Below are 15,203 nucleotides of genomic sequence, written 5' to 3'. Positions count from 1 at the left end.
ACATTTTCAGATTTAACAACAGCAACTTTCAAACTAGAAGAATATCTAATACCCATTGAATGCACAGATATAAAAATATGTTTTATACCAAAAGAGCTAGAACATATCATTAAAGATGTTTCTATTATCAAAATTAATAGAAATACACCTGAAATTAATTTTTAAAATTGTTTACAAAAAAAAATAGAATAATGGATAATTGAAATATTACAAAGCTATCGTTTGATCAGTAGCTTTTATTACATCTCTTCTAGGACCTAGAACTAGCAGTGCTGACACCTAACTTCCCGTTTCCACTCCCCCCCCACCCCGGAGACAGAGTGAGCAGTAAAAATGGCCCAAGAGGAGATAAGAAAGTGATGGGGCTAAAACAGCCACAGGCCAGTCCCGTTGGCTCCAGTTGATGGTTCTTACATGAAACGACTGCCCTTCTAGGGTCAGTGAGGCCTGGGTCCATCGCCCCAGCCTTCTGTTCCCATGTGGGAAGTGAGTCCTGGGGTTCGCCTTGGGTGTGTGTAGGCACCCATGTTTTTAGCCAGTTTTCATGCGATAAAACAATTAACGTTTAATTAGTTGTCAAATTAGTCAGACGTGTTATATTAGGAACGCGGTGGACTCAGTAATTTTTACGTTACACACAAGAGTCTTAAGGACTCAAGCTGAGCTGCAGGCCCCGGTGGCGTAAACACAGTACTGAAGTGTACCTGCTCTCCCGGGCAGTCCTGCCTTCAAACACTCGTCTCTCCCATCATACCTGTAATTGTGTTCATATGTGTAAAACAATTTGTCCAGATTTCTAGGACAAAAACGAAAAAGGGGCTGGATTTGGGGTCAGGTTTCAGGTTGTTGCTTTGCCACATTTGACCTGGTCATGTCTGGTTCTCTCCGTAAGCAGAGGCCTCCAGACTAGTAAAAGGGAGATGACTCTTGATAGTGGTGATGCCAGCTCCTGAGGTTTGAGAGGGTGAAACGCGGAGGTCCAGAGCACCAGCAGCCCTGGCACAGTGCTGTCTCCTAAGGGCACACTGTGCAGGAAGGGCACACTGCGTGCTGCGAAGTTTCTCATAGCTGCTATTGCTGTCATCTCCAAATGAATGTCTCATTAGACACTAACCACATGTCCAGTGGCATCATTATTGAGTAAAATTAAAGCTCATCTTCAAAACTAGCTTCAGCTCAAATTAACTATGGAAACTTCCCTGAGACCTCAGCTCGCTCACGTCCCAGGAGGCTGAGGGCAGGGGCGAGGTGGTTCTCACGTCCCAGTCGCCAGATGTGCCTAGTTCACGAGTTATACGAGGTTTATCTTTTTACATTTTAATCTTAGTGATAGCTGTGGGTGTGGGGGTGGATTTTGGTTTTGTTTTGTTTTGTTTTTAATTCCAGTTCTGGCCAGGAGTGATGGCTGAACTCTCCGAGTTGAGAGAATTCTATGACCCAGATACAGTGGAGCTGATGAACTGGATTAAGTAAGAGGATTTTGTTTTAACCTTTAAAACTTTTAAGTGTCACTGTAGACCTCCTTTGGTTTTTTTGTTCTTTGCTTTTTGCTGAATCTAATTGTGAAGATGTGTTCGTTCTCAAGTTTTTCTCTAAGACTGTATTTAGAAATAATTTTTTTCCATTCAAGAAACATTCTCTCAAACCACAGACCCAGGAAGAAGGAAAACACCCACATGGAAAGGGAGACAGCGTAGGTGGAGGCATTTCAAACCACTGACACAGTGGGATGAAGGTCTGCACTCTGCCAGTTGTATTCTTATCACGGCTTTCGTTTTAATACCATCCACATTTGTATAATGTTGACACATAAAAGGACTCTTGTTAGTCATTTAAATACACTGTAAGTACAGTTCGTTTGAGTAATTCTAGCTCAGTGCAGATTTTCATTTTAACTAATCACATTGCCCTTGCCCAGGCCTAGAGAACATTGAAAACACAAGCTAGAGCCTTTTCTCTTGAACATCTTAATGCTTTCAGCGTTACGTTGGTTATTTCTGCCTGTACTTTGTTGCTTTGCCTCAGCATTCAAAGCTTTGTTAATGACACCTGTGTCCCACCAGCAAAAATAAGCTTCTTTCCAGAGCAGCATTCTCATGCCCTGTACTACTGTGTTTCCCTACTTTATAACCCAAAAGCAGTACTATGATTATTCACACGTAAATCGATGTTGCAAACCTGGTGTGACACATTCTGAAAGCATGTGGTATTGTTGCCATCACTTAGAATTTTAGGGACATATTGGCACCTGCTCATGACTGCTGTTTACCACCAAGGTCAGGTCAGCACCACTGGGGTCAGATCAGCACCACCGGGGTCGGGTCAGCACCACCGGGGTCAGGCCAGCACCGCCCAGTGTTAAGAGATGGTAACTGTGGAATAGGTTAGGTCTCTTGAGTGCAATCCATGAATGTTACAGAGATTCACATCTAAAATATCTACGTGGCTTTGGTCCCACTGTTGGACTGGCTTTGTCTACCTGCAGTGATACAATTTTCATACATTTCCAGTACTGAAAGTGCTAAGCAGTGTGTTGCCTTTATTTCTGTATTTCACTTTAAATCTTGGCAGACAATTAAAGAGTAAGTAACCCCTTATTGTTTAGTAAGCACTGACCGTGTACGGGGAAAGAGGGCCAAGTGGAGATTTCTGACACGTGCATCTGAGGTGAGGCTGGCCTTCTCTGTGGCTAAACTCGCACCGTGGATGTGAAGGGAGAAACGCACCAGCCCTGGCAGAACCCTGAGCGGGAGGGTCTCCAGCACCCACCTGGGTTAGTGTCGTAAACATCCTGCCTCCACGCCCCAGCCTTCCAGGAATTAATTATCGCATCACTAATAGTTTATTCCAGCAGAGCCTAGGTGGTTTAGGGCTGTGTCAGACTGAGTGTACTTCTGTAGTGCCTTTATTGTCATGCCTTTCCTCACAGAAAAGTATTTAAAGTAACATTTCTGGTTCTGAATAATTGTGGATGAGAGATTATTCCCGGTGTAAAGAAGTCAGTCCATTATTTCTTCATCTGGGGACGTGTCTGTTCCTGACATTCGCTCACAGCCCCTCTCCCTGTGTGTAGACAGCCTCTTTTTACTTCTTTTTTAAATCTCAGCAGCTAAAGGATTTGTATTGCTCCCCATAAAATGTTTCCCTTGGGATCTAATCTTGCCTGTTTTCCTTTAAAATTCTTCAAATCTAAATTACCGTTCTTGCAAAAATAGCTGCTGGGCAAGCTTGTGAAACAAGCTTAAGTGACGCTGACGCTCTGCGCCCAGATGGGGCCTGTGCCGTCACAAAGCCTGTTTCTTTCAGTCGACATTTAAGTCAGTCCTGGTCTGTCAGCTTTGATCCCGAACACAGATGAATGTGCTTAACATTCTCGGAACCCTCTGGTGTCTTCGGAAGCATGGAGCAGTGACAGTGGTCGGAAGACCTGAGCTGCACCCAGGGAAGGCCATGGGCTCAGCGCTGATGAAGTGTGGCTGAGCGTCTGCTTGAAACTGTGGGGACCAGCGCTGCCACTGACGGGCGCCACTTCCCTCATCCTGTCTGCTGCTGTTCCAACAGCCAACGTCCTCTGTCACGACAGTCACAGCAGCATCTGCTGGGGTGGGGGTACAGCTTTCATTACTGGGTGAAGTGTCCTCCAGGATGAGTCAGGACCAGAATCGGGACCAAAAGTGACACTCCGTACTGGCACAGGGCAGCTCCTATGTCAAGTGTCGAGATGAAGCTCACGCCCACACCCCAGTCTGCTTCCTGTATGTGATGCTGAGGCTGTGGGCGTCCCCTCTGCTCCAGGGACACTGGGCTTCCATCTGGGGACGTGGTCTTCCCAGGTGTTCACTGAGGGTAGACTGAAAGACCCATCGCCCAGTGTGGTTAGCTGTTTTCTTTTGAGGGGCTTGGCTATGACCTTTCATAGACTAAGCAGACAGCTCCAGGGAGATGACGGCATCACTGCAGGATAACTAACGCGTATGAATATGAGGGTGATACCACAGGGATTGTCCTTGGGGGAAAACAGCCTCACTGTACAAGGCTCTGCGCGCTTATCTCCTCCTGCAGCTGTGCACTTACTAACACCACTTAACAGAGCCTCACGGAGCTCCAGCTGCGTGCACACAGGTGGCTGTCCGTCCTGACGGCCACGATGAGGGTCGGACCTCGTCTCAGCACGACTGCCTTCATTCCTCCACAGTCTCGCTGGTGACTCCATTGTAAGACTTGTAGAGGCGTAACAGATTTTAGTGGAAAGTATTTTTAGCCCTAATTTTTAGTAATAGGAAATGTTTTATGCTTTTCTGTCTTTAGTTCCGTAGAGGAGTAGAGACTTAAATTTAAGTATAAAACCAAGAGTACTTCAGGATTTAATTTCTCATTAATCTGCAAGGACATTTTGTTGCCATCAGGCTTCAGGGTTCCTCCCCCCTCCCCCCCGAGAACCAGGCAGGCAGCTCACCCGTGACCCCACACATGCCTGGCCTGTGTGTCCACCTGGCCTTGTCTTCCAGCCGATTGAAAGGCGTGTGTTTGTATCGACCCTTTTTCCTGATAAAGTTTCCTGGATACAAAGATTAAAAACCTCTGGTGGTTTGGGTTTTTTTTTTACTTTTGGCAAAACGCAGGTGGTGCTTTTATAGGTTTTGTGTGTGACTAGAAAGCACATTACTTCAAAAAGGCGAGATGTCACAGCTTTTGGTGGTCCATACCTCATTCCTTTGTGTCCTTATACGTTTCATTTTTGGTTCCTGAAATTCTTTTCTCACCCTGCAGTTAGGCTCGACCTGTAGATTTGAATGTTTTGAGGTGTGACATTCTAACTGCTTGGCCTTAGGAGATTTTCACCAAACACAGTCTTTCCGGGGACGAAGCCTGCATGTGTGCCCTTTCTCAGTGGGACAAACTGGCTTTGCCTTTCATCAAAGCAGAAAGATTTGCTCTATATTTTAAATATGCTGTTGCTCAAGTTCAGACCTGAAATGCCTATAGCCTCTTTTACAGTTAATGAATCATTTTGTCATATTTGCATACTTCTGTAAGTCTGAAGTGTAGAGAAAGCAAATGTTCACACATTAAAATGCTCAGTTTACCCATTAGTTCAACAGTCATTAGCTTGCTCAAGCTTAGAGCTTCAAAAATAAGTGAGGGTATTTGTTCCAAATGCCATCAGGTCTTCCTGGAATGACATTTACATTATATCATGTAAATCTGTTTGCCCTGTGAGCCCTTGTCATTACTTAGGGACATTTCTTACAGAGTAAATTATTTGCAGGCTGGGCAGCCTGTTAGGGAGCTTGACAGAGCCATAGAAACAAATTATCCTTTCATTTTAGACATCATTTGTCCGCACATTGGTAAACATTACTGTTTTTCTGTAATAGAGAAGTGTCACTCAGTGGTTAAAGCACATCGCTGCTTTGGACAAGACCACAGACTGTCAGCAGATGTATCTGAAGGAAGAGTGGGCGGCCTGTGTCTGTCACGCTGCGCGTTTGCTGTGACGGACACACAGCCCCTGCTCCTGTGCCTGCGAAGTTTACCATAGAAGATATAAAATACAGTGAATCTGGGTTTTTGAGGTTTAGAAGGGTGTGTATGTGTTTCATTTCATTCTACTTTGCTTATTTAATTTTGTATTTGCGTTATGGGCAAAGTTAAATATTTAAAGCAGCAGTGAAATATCCCAGATTCATCATGGGCTGGTATGCGGAACCCAGTCAAGCAGAGTGAATACACACCGTCTCTGCTGTGCGTGGGGGTCAGTAGTGTTCAGAGCAGCTATTTCTAATCCATTCTCTAGGCCTTGGGGCACTTGGATTTTGCTATTATATTTGATACAAAACCAAGAACCTTAGTGCTGGCCCGTTAACACGCCAGGAGGCTGCTGCACTGGCAGTTTCTTCTAAATCCCTGACTCTGCTAATGAGGCCAAGCCTTAAAACAGTCACAGCTGAGAGCACTTTGTCCCAGGTTGTCCTCAACTCCCCCCAACCGTCATGAGCCACACACGTCACCTCCTCTGCCTGCTGCTGGGTGGCACTGCCTTGGGGACTGTACCGCCAGGGGCTGAGGCGCTCAGGTGCCCTCAGAGCACACTGGGGGAGGCGGTGCTCACCACGACGGCACCATGCCCGATGCGTTGGCGGCTCGGCGTACCCAGAGCCCCAGCAAGTGTCAGTAAATGTGTGAGGGCTGACTGCTGGCGTGTCAGCATTTGCCTGTAGTGGGAGCTGAGTCTGGCTCCGCTAGCTGGCAGGCTTCTGGAAGACAGGCCATCATGCCGTGTTGGCCAGTCCAGCACATAGTAGGTCCTCGGAAATGCCGTGGATAGATTACAAGGTCAGCCACCTCGCTGCCACAGTTATGACATGCGCACTGTGCACTGTTCCGTGCGCCTCCCCAGCTGATCCGAATATATATTCACAGCAGTGACGATATAGTCAGATGCCAAGACAGCCTTGCGATGTGAGTGGACATCAGCAGCTCAGAAGCTGGGTTTGTTGTTTGTGTGGAAAGACGCGTATGGACAGGGGAGTTCACCCCGGCGGCCCTTGGCTGTCTCACGCTTTGCCGGACATGGGCCCAGACTCACATTTGTCCTGCGTCCTTTTCTGTTCAGTTCAGAGACCCAGAGACAGCATGTTGGGGCATTAATGCTATTGTGCCATCGATTGCAGCGGATTGGTTGGTGCCAGTGGTGAGGAAACGGAAGGAGGCTGGCTTCTGGCTTGGGAACGTGAGGGCGCTTTCTTTAATCCGCGTTTGTCTGGGTTTGCCCCCCTCAGCAGTGACGGCACGCTGTGGCTGAGAGCAGCCCAGTGCGCGTCACAGGCTGTCCAGCAAGCATTTGTTGAATTAACTGAATTTCTGTGAACCTTTCCCTAAGGAACCCGCACCTTCTCCCATTTTCACTAAACCCGCCAAGTCCCCTGACCGCCAGGGCACATGTCAGGAACTCCCTGGAAACGGCGGGGCTGGTTCCAAGGATGGAGAGCAAATGCCTGCGTGTCAGAATGAGGACAGCCTGTCGAGCACAGCCACGCTCGCTTCCCACTTTCTCCTGTTGGAATCCACACTCGGGGCTGCAACACGAGTGGGTCACTCCCTGGGTATTCTGTGCACTTTTTCGTCACTTCAGAAAGCTTGTTGCAATTTAAGTGAATGTGAATGCCATTGTTGGAAAGAAAATCTGAGCTTTTCAAAAGTAAATTATTCACAAGTGTTGCAGCTCAAACTGTGGGGTTTGCTGCCCACAGATGGACATTCTCGACCTTTGTGGGGTGGCACTCATGCTGTGGCCTCGGCATTAACTGGGAATAAACAGGGCTTCTCTTAGGAGTGGCAGCCCCAGAGCGCCCTTCAGGCCTGTTCTCCAAGCTTAAGAACAGCCCGCTCCAGCTTTTTCTGCAGGGTGTGCTGTTTTAATGATTTCAGGTAGACTGCTCCCCAAAAGTCCCCATCACGTACATTGCCCGAGCGGGCAGACTCCTCTTTCTTAACATGACAAGGACACGTGTCTCTGTGTCCCGGGGCCTCTGTAGGCAGCTCTGCGCTGGGGACAGTGCACCGGGGTGGAGAGGGGGGCGGTCCTTCACAGTCAGTGACACGCAGGTTCCACGGAATGGAAGGGAATTAAGTCCGCTGCTAAGATTCTTCTTCAGGGTGGGAAGGAAAACTCCACTGGTACCTCTGCCATGCCCCTCCCTCCGTGGGGACGCAGAGCCGCTCGGCCTGGTGGCATTTGGAAAGTGAGGTGATGCTTTCCCGCTAGAGCGTCCTGTATGCCTTAAGGTCCGTGGAGTTTTTCCTGACCAGGACTAAGGGAAGGGAATGTGGAACCAGCCCCACGTTGAGTGCTGTTGGCTATTGCGGAGTTTTCTTTCTGTTTTTATTAATTCTTTTCTTCTGAAAAGGAATCTGTAGTAATTTCTGTGATCTCTTGCTTGTTTGTAACAAAAACCCTTGGAATTGACTCACGACCAGCTGCGGTCCTGGCCGTTAGCTAAGTGTATACAGCGAGCGTGGCAGTACGGTGCGTCCTGTGTGTGAGTGCCCTCTGGAACTGGGCGGGTGGGCACGGGCTCCGGGCGGGAAGACCGAGCCCAGGCGACGCCGTCGCCCAAGACAGCGTGGTACGCAGCAGACCCAGCACAACAGTCAGTCGGGGCCTCCCAGCCTTGTCAGATCACGGGCTTGTCCGGGGAGCAGTGCCGGTCAGTCTCGAGCAGCCTCGTGTTTCCCGCCCCTCAGGCATTCCCTGCCCTCGCAGGCTGCTCCCGAGACCCGTGGGTGTGGCGCTGCTTGTGCCAGGAAACCCAGGCAGCTCACGACACCTCTCCCTGAATCTTTTAGCTCTAACACCCCGAGGACGGCTGTGTTTGCGGGAAGCATGCAGCTGCTGGCCGGGGTCAAGCTGTGCACGGGCAGGACGCTGACCAACCACCCGCACTTCGAGGACAGCAGCCTGAGGGAGCGGACCAAAGCGGTGAGGCCGCCTTCCCAGCTCCGCGCCAGGTGGGGCGGCGGGGCGGGCGCGCAGGGCTGTGTCCCCTGACCCAGACGTGCTGCGGAGCCGCCCGTCCTCGGTTAGAGGGCCTGAGAGGGAAGACACCTTGAGATGCGCAGCACGGAGCACTTGGGACCACCTCAGAGACCAGGAGTGAACGGGAGGCTCACTGGCCACATGTCTGTGGGCCTTCATGCGTGATTGTGAGTGTGTGTGCGGGTGCATGTGTGTGCATGGGTGATGCAGCCACATCGTCCCCAGTTCAGAACATACAGGAGGGGACGTAGTGAAGAGGCTCCCCCACCCTATCGTCCCTCCCCCAGGCCCCTGTGCCTCCCACGGTGCTTCCTGCACACACCAGCGCGTCGCCCACCCGTGGATTCATCTTCCCCCCGGGTGTCCTGACGCGGTAATGGATGCATCGGGGAGCGGACCCCACATCGGCACCGTGACAGGCTCCTTGTTGTCCACGCTGCATAGCATTTTGTTACATGGATGTAGCGTGTCACTTACCCATTTAGGTTGCCACCTGGCTTTCAGGATGTAGACAGTGTCCCAGGCAGTAGCGGTGTGCACGTCAGCCTGCACAGCAGGTGTTGGGAGGCGGGGTTCTGGGGAGGCTGGCACTGGGGGGCGGATGCACCGTCAGCCACCTGCACACAGACCACAGCAGGCCGTGTCCAGTCGTGCCCCTTCATCCTCACCAGCAGCACTTTCAGACTATGATGTTTTTGTGTCAGCCACTTCTTAATCTTCGCAGCTGCAAATTTTATTGAAAAGTCTTGTTTGCAGTGTTTTAACTAGCCTAAAAGCAAAAGATTTTTACTAAATCCCGTGTTTCATAGGAGAATTGTCTGAACCTAGATTCTGCTAAAATAGGAAGTTTTCAGGTGGCCCAAGTGTTTCCTATCACCCACGTTAGCCAGGAGGTGGGAGGGACCTGGCTCCCAGCTGGGAGGTGGCCTGGATATAGAGGGTACAAATCGCGTAAGCGAGTCCTGTGCCTCGTGTCCTGACTGACTCCCTGTGGGCGCTGGTGCCCCTGTACGGGCCGTGGACAGGGTGGCCTCAGTCCTGGCAGCAGAAGCAGATGAGCTCTGCAGACAGACGCATGGAGTTAGGCTCTCAGGACCGTCCCCTAAGCCAGGGACATGTTAGAAGCCAGCAGGTAACAAAGCAAGCCGCGCCTCTCTTCACCAGCACACGCAGGACCGTTCAGGACCAAGTCCCAGCATATAGGCCACCCCATGTGTGTGTGCTCTTAGGGCAGGTGACGCCAGGCGAATGGGGACACGGCACCCCCTGACCTGTCGGCCGCTCGGTGCCACCCCAGCCTGGGACCAGACCCTGCGGGGTCCTTTTCCCCAACTGCCCTTACCAGGAGCTGGGGCTCCTTAGATGTGTATGTGCCCCCAGCTACCATCAGCCCAGTGGACCCTTTTAGTGTAAAGGTCCCCTTTTGAAAGGTAGCCACTGTGTCTGACTTGCTTAGCCCTGAGGCTGGGACGCTGTGGAAGCTCCGGGCTGGCGTCTGCTGGTGAACAAGCTGACGACTCAAAGTGATCGGGTCTGGCTCCAGATGGATTCAGCAAGGCTCACACGCCCGTCCCCAAGGCTGACTGACAGACAGTGTTCCTGTGGCATTTCCCCCACTCGCTCCCAGCCTGCGTGGGACGGGACAGGGCTGAGGTTCGAGGGTTCGAGCCCCGCGGGAGGCCGCCCTGCCGGCTGGCCGCTGAGTGCTCTCTCCACCCTGTTCCGAAGGTTTACCAGATCTACGCGAAGAGGCCTGCCGAGCACGTGCACGCTCTGCTGCGCTCCTTCGGCACCGACTACGTCATCCTGGAGGACAGCATCTGCTACGAGCGGAGGCATCGCCCCGGCTGCCGGCTGCGCGACCTGCTGGACTTGGCCAATGGCCACGTAAGCGTCCCCTGCCATGCAGACTGTAACAATCAAGGCACCTGCAGTGCCTTTGCCGGGACTCCCCACCCTTAGTGTCAACTTAGTGACAGCCCTGGGCTGGGCGGGGCAGGGGAGCTCCAGGCCCCCAGCTCATGTCAGCGCGCCCCGTCTTCAGCTGGCTGTGTCGGGCTCTGCATGAGGCGTATGTTTAAGGTTCTGCTGAAATGAAAGCGAACCCGGGACCTCCCGAGCAGGCCTTGCTGTGAAGCGTCTCCCTGGCTCATACAGGAGCGGCAGCAGCCCCGTCTCTGCTCTGCCTCCTCCCTTGGTGTCCCCTTCTGTCCACGGCCACACTTCCACAAAGGTGGCTTTCTCTGGCCAACCTTATACTCCAGAGCAGATAAACATAGCCTAAATCTGAGAAAAACTTGACTGTACAAAATTCGAGGTTTAGGACACATAAGATCTGATCTCTTAGCAAAATTCGAGGGTACAGCACATTGTTGTTCAGTGTCGTCACTGTGCTGTGCGTTAGACCCCAGAGCTTACTCCCCTTAGAACTGCAGGCTCGTCCCTTTCACCCACACGATGCACTAAGTCACTAATGGTGGTCACGGCACCATGTGTGTCAGGCCAGCCGGTGTGCGTCTTCAGTACACGTAGCTTTGTCGGCTAGGCCTCCGGGAAGCTGGGGGAAAGCATGTGAGGTGCGGAATTTTGCCCAGAGCACATAACTGTCTTGAATCCAGAGGAGGTTCAGTCCCAAGATGTGTGTTAAAATTTCGCTTTGTGTGTGACTTTCACCCGGGCAGGTCATGGGCGGTCATGTGATTCTTTAGATTTGGTTTTTGTCGAGGAACAGTGCAGGCCATCCCTAACACAAGGACACTTAGTGCCAGTCCCCGTTTGAACTGCAGGTGACCACTGACCTCTCTCCTCCTCAGTCTGGGCCTGTGCTCTGGGGGATGGGGACCAGCTCACATCCTGTAGACACTGACCCCGAAATCATATCACTTAACGTTCACTAACATCATTCATAAACCCAACCCCTGTTTCTGCTTCTGTTGTCCCATAAATGTGATTTTTTTTTTAACAAATTACACTCTTTTGTTTTGACTCTAGATGATGGACGGGCCAGTACAAAATGATCCAGATCTGAAACTTGCGGACCACCCCCGCTTCTGTGAGGAGATAAAACGAGACCTGCCTCCCTACACCACGTTCTTCACAAGAGTGTTTCGGAACAAAACGTTCCATGTTTACAAGCTATCCAGAAACAAGTAACAAAGCTTCCTGTTTGTCTCTATTTTTGATACGTGAAACTCCATCGTAATGAAACTGAATAGATAACGTTTCATATGTAATTAGGTAGCTTGCACCTTAAAGCTGTGAGAAGAGTAAATTCTACAGATGTTTACACGAGTGTTACCACCCTTGAAAGTGTCTCATACCAGCTGGAGTCTGTCTTGTCTCTGCCTTTCCCACTCATGGTCTTTGTCCTGAGAGTGACCCACAGCGGGTGCCTCACAGGGGCCCAAAAGCCACGTGTCGTGTGAACCCAGAGTGCGTTCAGATTTCAAACACTTTCATTTTCAGTTGGCTTAGGACAGCGATGGTTGAGTTGAATTGAGGGGATGCATAATTAAATTATTTAGTGTGATTTCACTGGTCTAGACCAACTGGTAGCTTTTTAAAAGCTCTTTATTGTCCTGTTTCACCTAAAAGTTTTATAATGTTTTCCAATTATCATGCTTTTAATATTTCAAAAAATCATGTTAGGTCTTTGTCTATGACCAACACTTCTTGTGCTCTGTCTGAAATGTAATGTGTAGCACTTCAGCGATGTGTGGCATGTATTACCTGTGTGTGTGTGTGTGTGTACACGCGTGTGCGTGCATGTTTTCATGCTGGACACCGGAAGGCGTTTCAAGTTCCTGATTGTGTGTCTTTAAAGAGCAGAAATGTCTTCAGTTGCGTGTAGCCAGGTACCTGTTACTGTTTAGTGTCATTATTGTAAAACCTGTCAATACTGTTTAACCTATCCTGCAAGAAAGGTCAGTTTTCTTTATTTCTTACTTGTTTAAATTTACTGGGTTTGCAGAATTTTGTAAACTTTTTGTTTTTAGCCTTTGTATTTTTTACAGCCTAGAACCTCGCAAAGTCTGAATATTTTTTAAATATTGTATCTTAACAGTTTCACTAATACAGTATTTTTGGCCGAGAGCGTTTTCGTACCCAGTTCGATTGCGGTCTCCAGTCTCACTGTGAGGGCTTTTCCTCGCTAAAGGCAACAAGTGCCTCTGAGTCACGCTTACTCGTAAATGGCGGCAGAGGGTGACATGTACCTGCTCAGAATTTTTGATAATTGCTTTTATAATTAATTTCTAATCATGGGGACATGTAAAAGTTGCTGGTAAAAGCATGTTGTGTATTTAATTAAATCAAGATGGCTAATGAGATTAACTTTCTCCCCTGTTCTTGCCAGTTGGAAATGATTTAACTATTTCTCCTTGCAGTTGGACTGAAGTAAATTACCACAGGTATTACGTGTTCAAACGATTTTATATTCAGTTACTACTTATTAAGCAGCATTCTAAGAGAAATTTTACGCTGTCATGAACTCAAGGGTACTCTGCTTTTATGAAAACTTAAATAAAAATTGACGGTGGCTTGGGTTTATTATGCAACTGAAACTCCAAAATTATATCTTTCTTGTGTCCCTTAATAAGTTTGGAGACTGCAGTTTAAGATAATACAAGAATAAAATATTTCAGTCAACCCCGCAACTTTAATGAAGCCAGCAGCGCTCACGCCTGTGGGAGCTGGCGGCGTGCGAGTGCCTTACTCTAACGGGAACCAAGCACACGTACGGTTCAACACGTTGGACTAGGTAACTTTGTTTTAAAATCCTCTGTTACTGTCTCAGATATATTTCAATTTATTTCAGATATTCCTTTATGCATTAATGTAAGCGTTTGGGTATTTGAAGTCTCAACATACAAGACACGTGTACTTAAAATTTTATGCTTACCATCACCGTCTTGATGACATACAGTAATCTTCTCTCATAGTTTAAGTGCCATGTTGCCAACACATTTAGTGTTCAGTCTTTGGTGAAAAATGTAAACTGCCAAAAAAAACCTTGCAAGACAAAATGCACACATACACTCTTTCCGAGACACTGTGACCATGTAGAGTAGACATTTTTATTCCCGGTGACCAAATCTCACCAAATCACATTAAGTATTTTTAGTGATCGTGAGTGTTCCCTTTTAGGACCTTCTCACAGAGCACATGGAGCAAAGAGGGACACAGCTGACTGCTGACACCCCACCAGGTGACCCGCGGCCTAAGCTCCCTGCCACACAGACCACAGTGGCTGTTACGGTTGGGTCATTACCTCCGATCGTGGCTGTTTTTATGGTCAGAGTAACCCGTTGGTTTGCTTCAGAGCCAGCATTCGCAAGACCCCCTGGGTCCAGTAAGTGTCTCACCCACCCGCACTGGCACGGCTCCCCAGACCCCGGACAGCCTGCGCCCCTCGCGAGCTGACTGCGCCCAGCTCCCCGGGCCCGCCACTGGGTGTTCTTGCAGCTCCTGTCCCCTCTCCCGTCCTCTGCATGCCCGACTGCGTGTGTAAGTACACAATTCACCGTAAACCTAGCAAACGGGGGTAAAAAGAAAGGGTTATTTCTGAAAATATCAATTTGAGTGCTTTGATAAGATTTGATAAAGGTCGAGTTGCTGATATAAATTTCTTTTAAATTAGGTGTGTTTGAGAAAATGATAAAATTTTGGGAAAACAAAATTCAAGAAAATTTCTGAGCTTAGATTTCTTCACCGAGTTCTTTAAGTACTTATTCCACTCTTTAAAAGTCCAGACAGGGAGGTGTTAAAAGGCACTGCATTGTACTCTTGGTGTGATTTATGCCAGAACAGAGCTGGGTCACGGGACCCATGAGCTTCCCACCAGGGGCTTGCAGGGGAGAGCACAACAACACGCTCCGTGTTAGGGGCCCTGCTGTCACCTGCCCACTTCGTGAAGTGACAACTGATGCTGATCCCAATGGCTAATCGAGATTCCACTGTAGCTGAAATCTCGAGATTCCACTGTAGTGAAAGACTCTGTCACTTTCATTACAGACCATTAGGAAATACGAGTTGGTTTCTGATACGTTAGCCAGAAGCAGAACAATCCACTTCTCATGTACTGGGCGGTGGTTTTCTTGACCTTCGTGACATCCACTGGGTATGTGCGTGTGCAAGCGTGCGGTGGGGTGTGCCTGTGTGTGATCATGTGTGTGGGTGTCTCCATACGTGTGTGTTCTGTGTGCACGTGTGTGGGGGGGTGTCTGCATACATGTGTGTTCTGTGTGTGGGTGTGGGTGTGGGTGTGCCTGCATATGTGCATGTTCCGTGTGGGTGTGTGTGTGCACGTGTGTGGGTGCATGGGTGTGTCTGCATATGTGCATGTTCCGTGTGCGTGTGTGTGCACGTGTGTGGGTGCTGCCCAATGGCAAGGACAGATGTCAATATTCCATGTGGGTCGCGTCTTTTCTCCACAACTAACTAAACATGTTTACTGTGGTTGCACGTGGACTTTGTCTAACACATAACAATTTTATCTTTGACCCAAACCTACCTGAATTGACATTAAAACATTCCACTTTCTAAACCTTGGAATTAGTAGGAAGATATTGAAGCGTTCTCAGATCATGTCTCCTGGTTAATATGCTCACAGACACTTGGCACGTGAGAACCTTCAGCCTGAAACAGCGTTGCCTGTTGATGGAGA

The 15,203-nt window shown here is 49.1% G+C and overlaps 1 protein-coding gene across 2 annotated transcripts in view; it reads left to right on the top strand.

The window, feature by feature from the left end:
- DPY19L3 (dpy-19 like C-mannosyltransferase 3) overlaps nt 1-13,109 on the top strand; it is a 39,416-nt gene extending 26,307 nt beyond the window's left edge. For both annotated transcript variants that reach the window (XM_019642658.1, XM_019642652.1), the window contains exons 16-19: nt 1,387-1,469; nt 8,350-8,482; nt 10,268-10,426; nt 11,531-13,109. In XM_019642658.1, coding sequence (XP_019498203.1) covers nt 1,387-1,469; nt 8,350-8,482; nt 10,268-10,426; nt 11,531-11,692 — 537 coding nt within the window. In that variant the 3' untranslated portion in view covers nt 11,693-13,109. The remainder of the gene's footprint in view (nt 1-1,386; nt 1,470-8,349; nt 8,483-10,267; nt 10,427-11,530) is intronic.
- Nucleotides 13,110-15,203: the final 2,094 nt, after the last annotated feature.

Source organism: Hipposideros armiger, unplaced genomic scaffold (genome assembly GCF_001890085.2).
Source record: "Hipposideros armiger isolate ML-2016 unplaced genomic scaffold, ASM189008v1 scaffold_4, whole genome shotgun sequence".
In the NCBI taxonomy this organism is placed as follows: Eukaryota; Metazoa; Chordata; class Mammalia; order Chiroptera; family Hipposideridae; genus Hipposideros; species Hipposideros armiger.
This window is presented reverse-complemented; position numbering and strand designations above follow the sequence as displayed.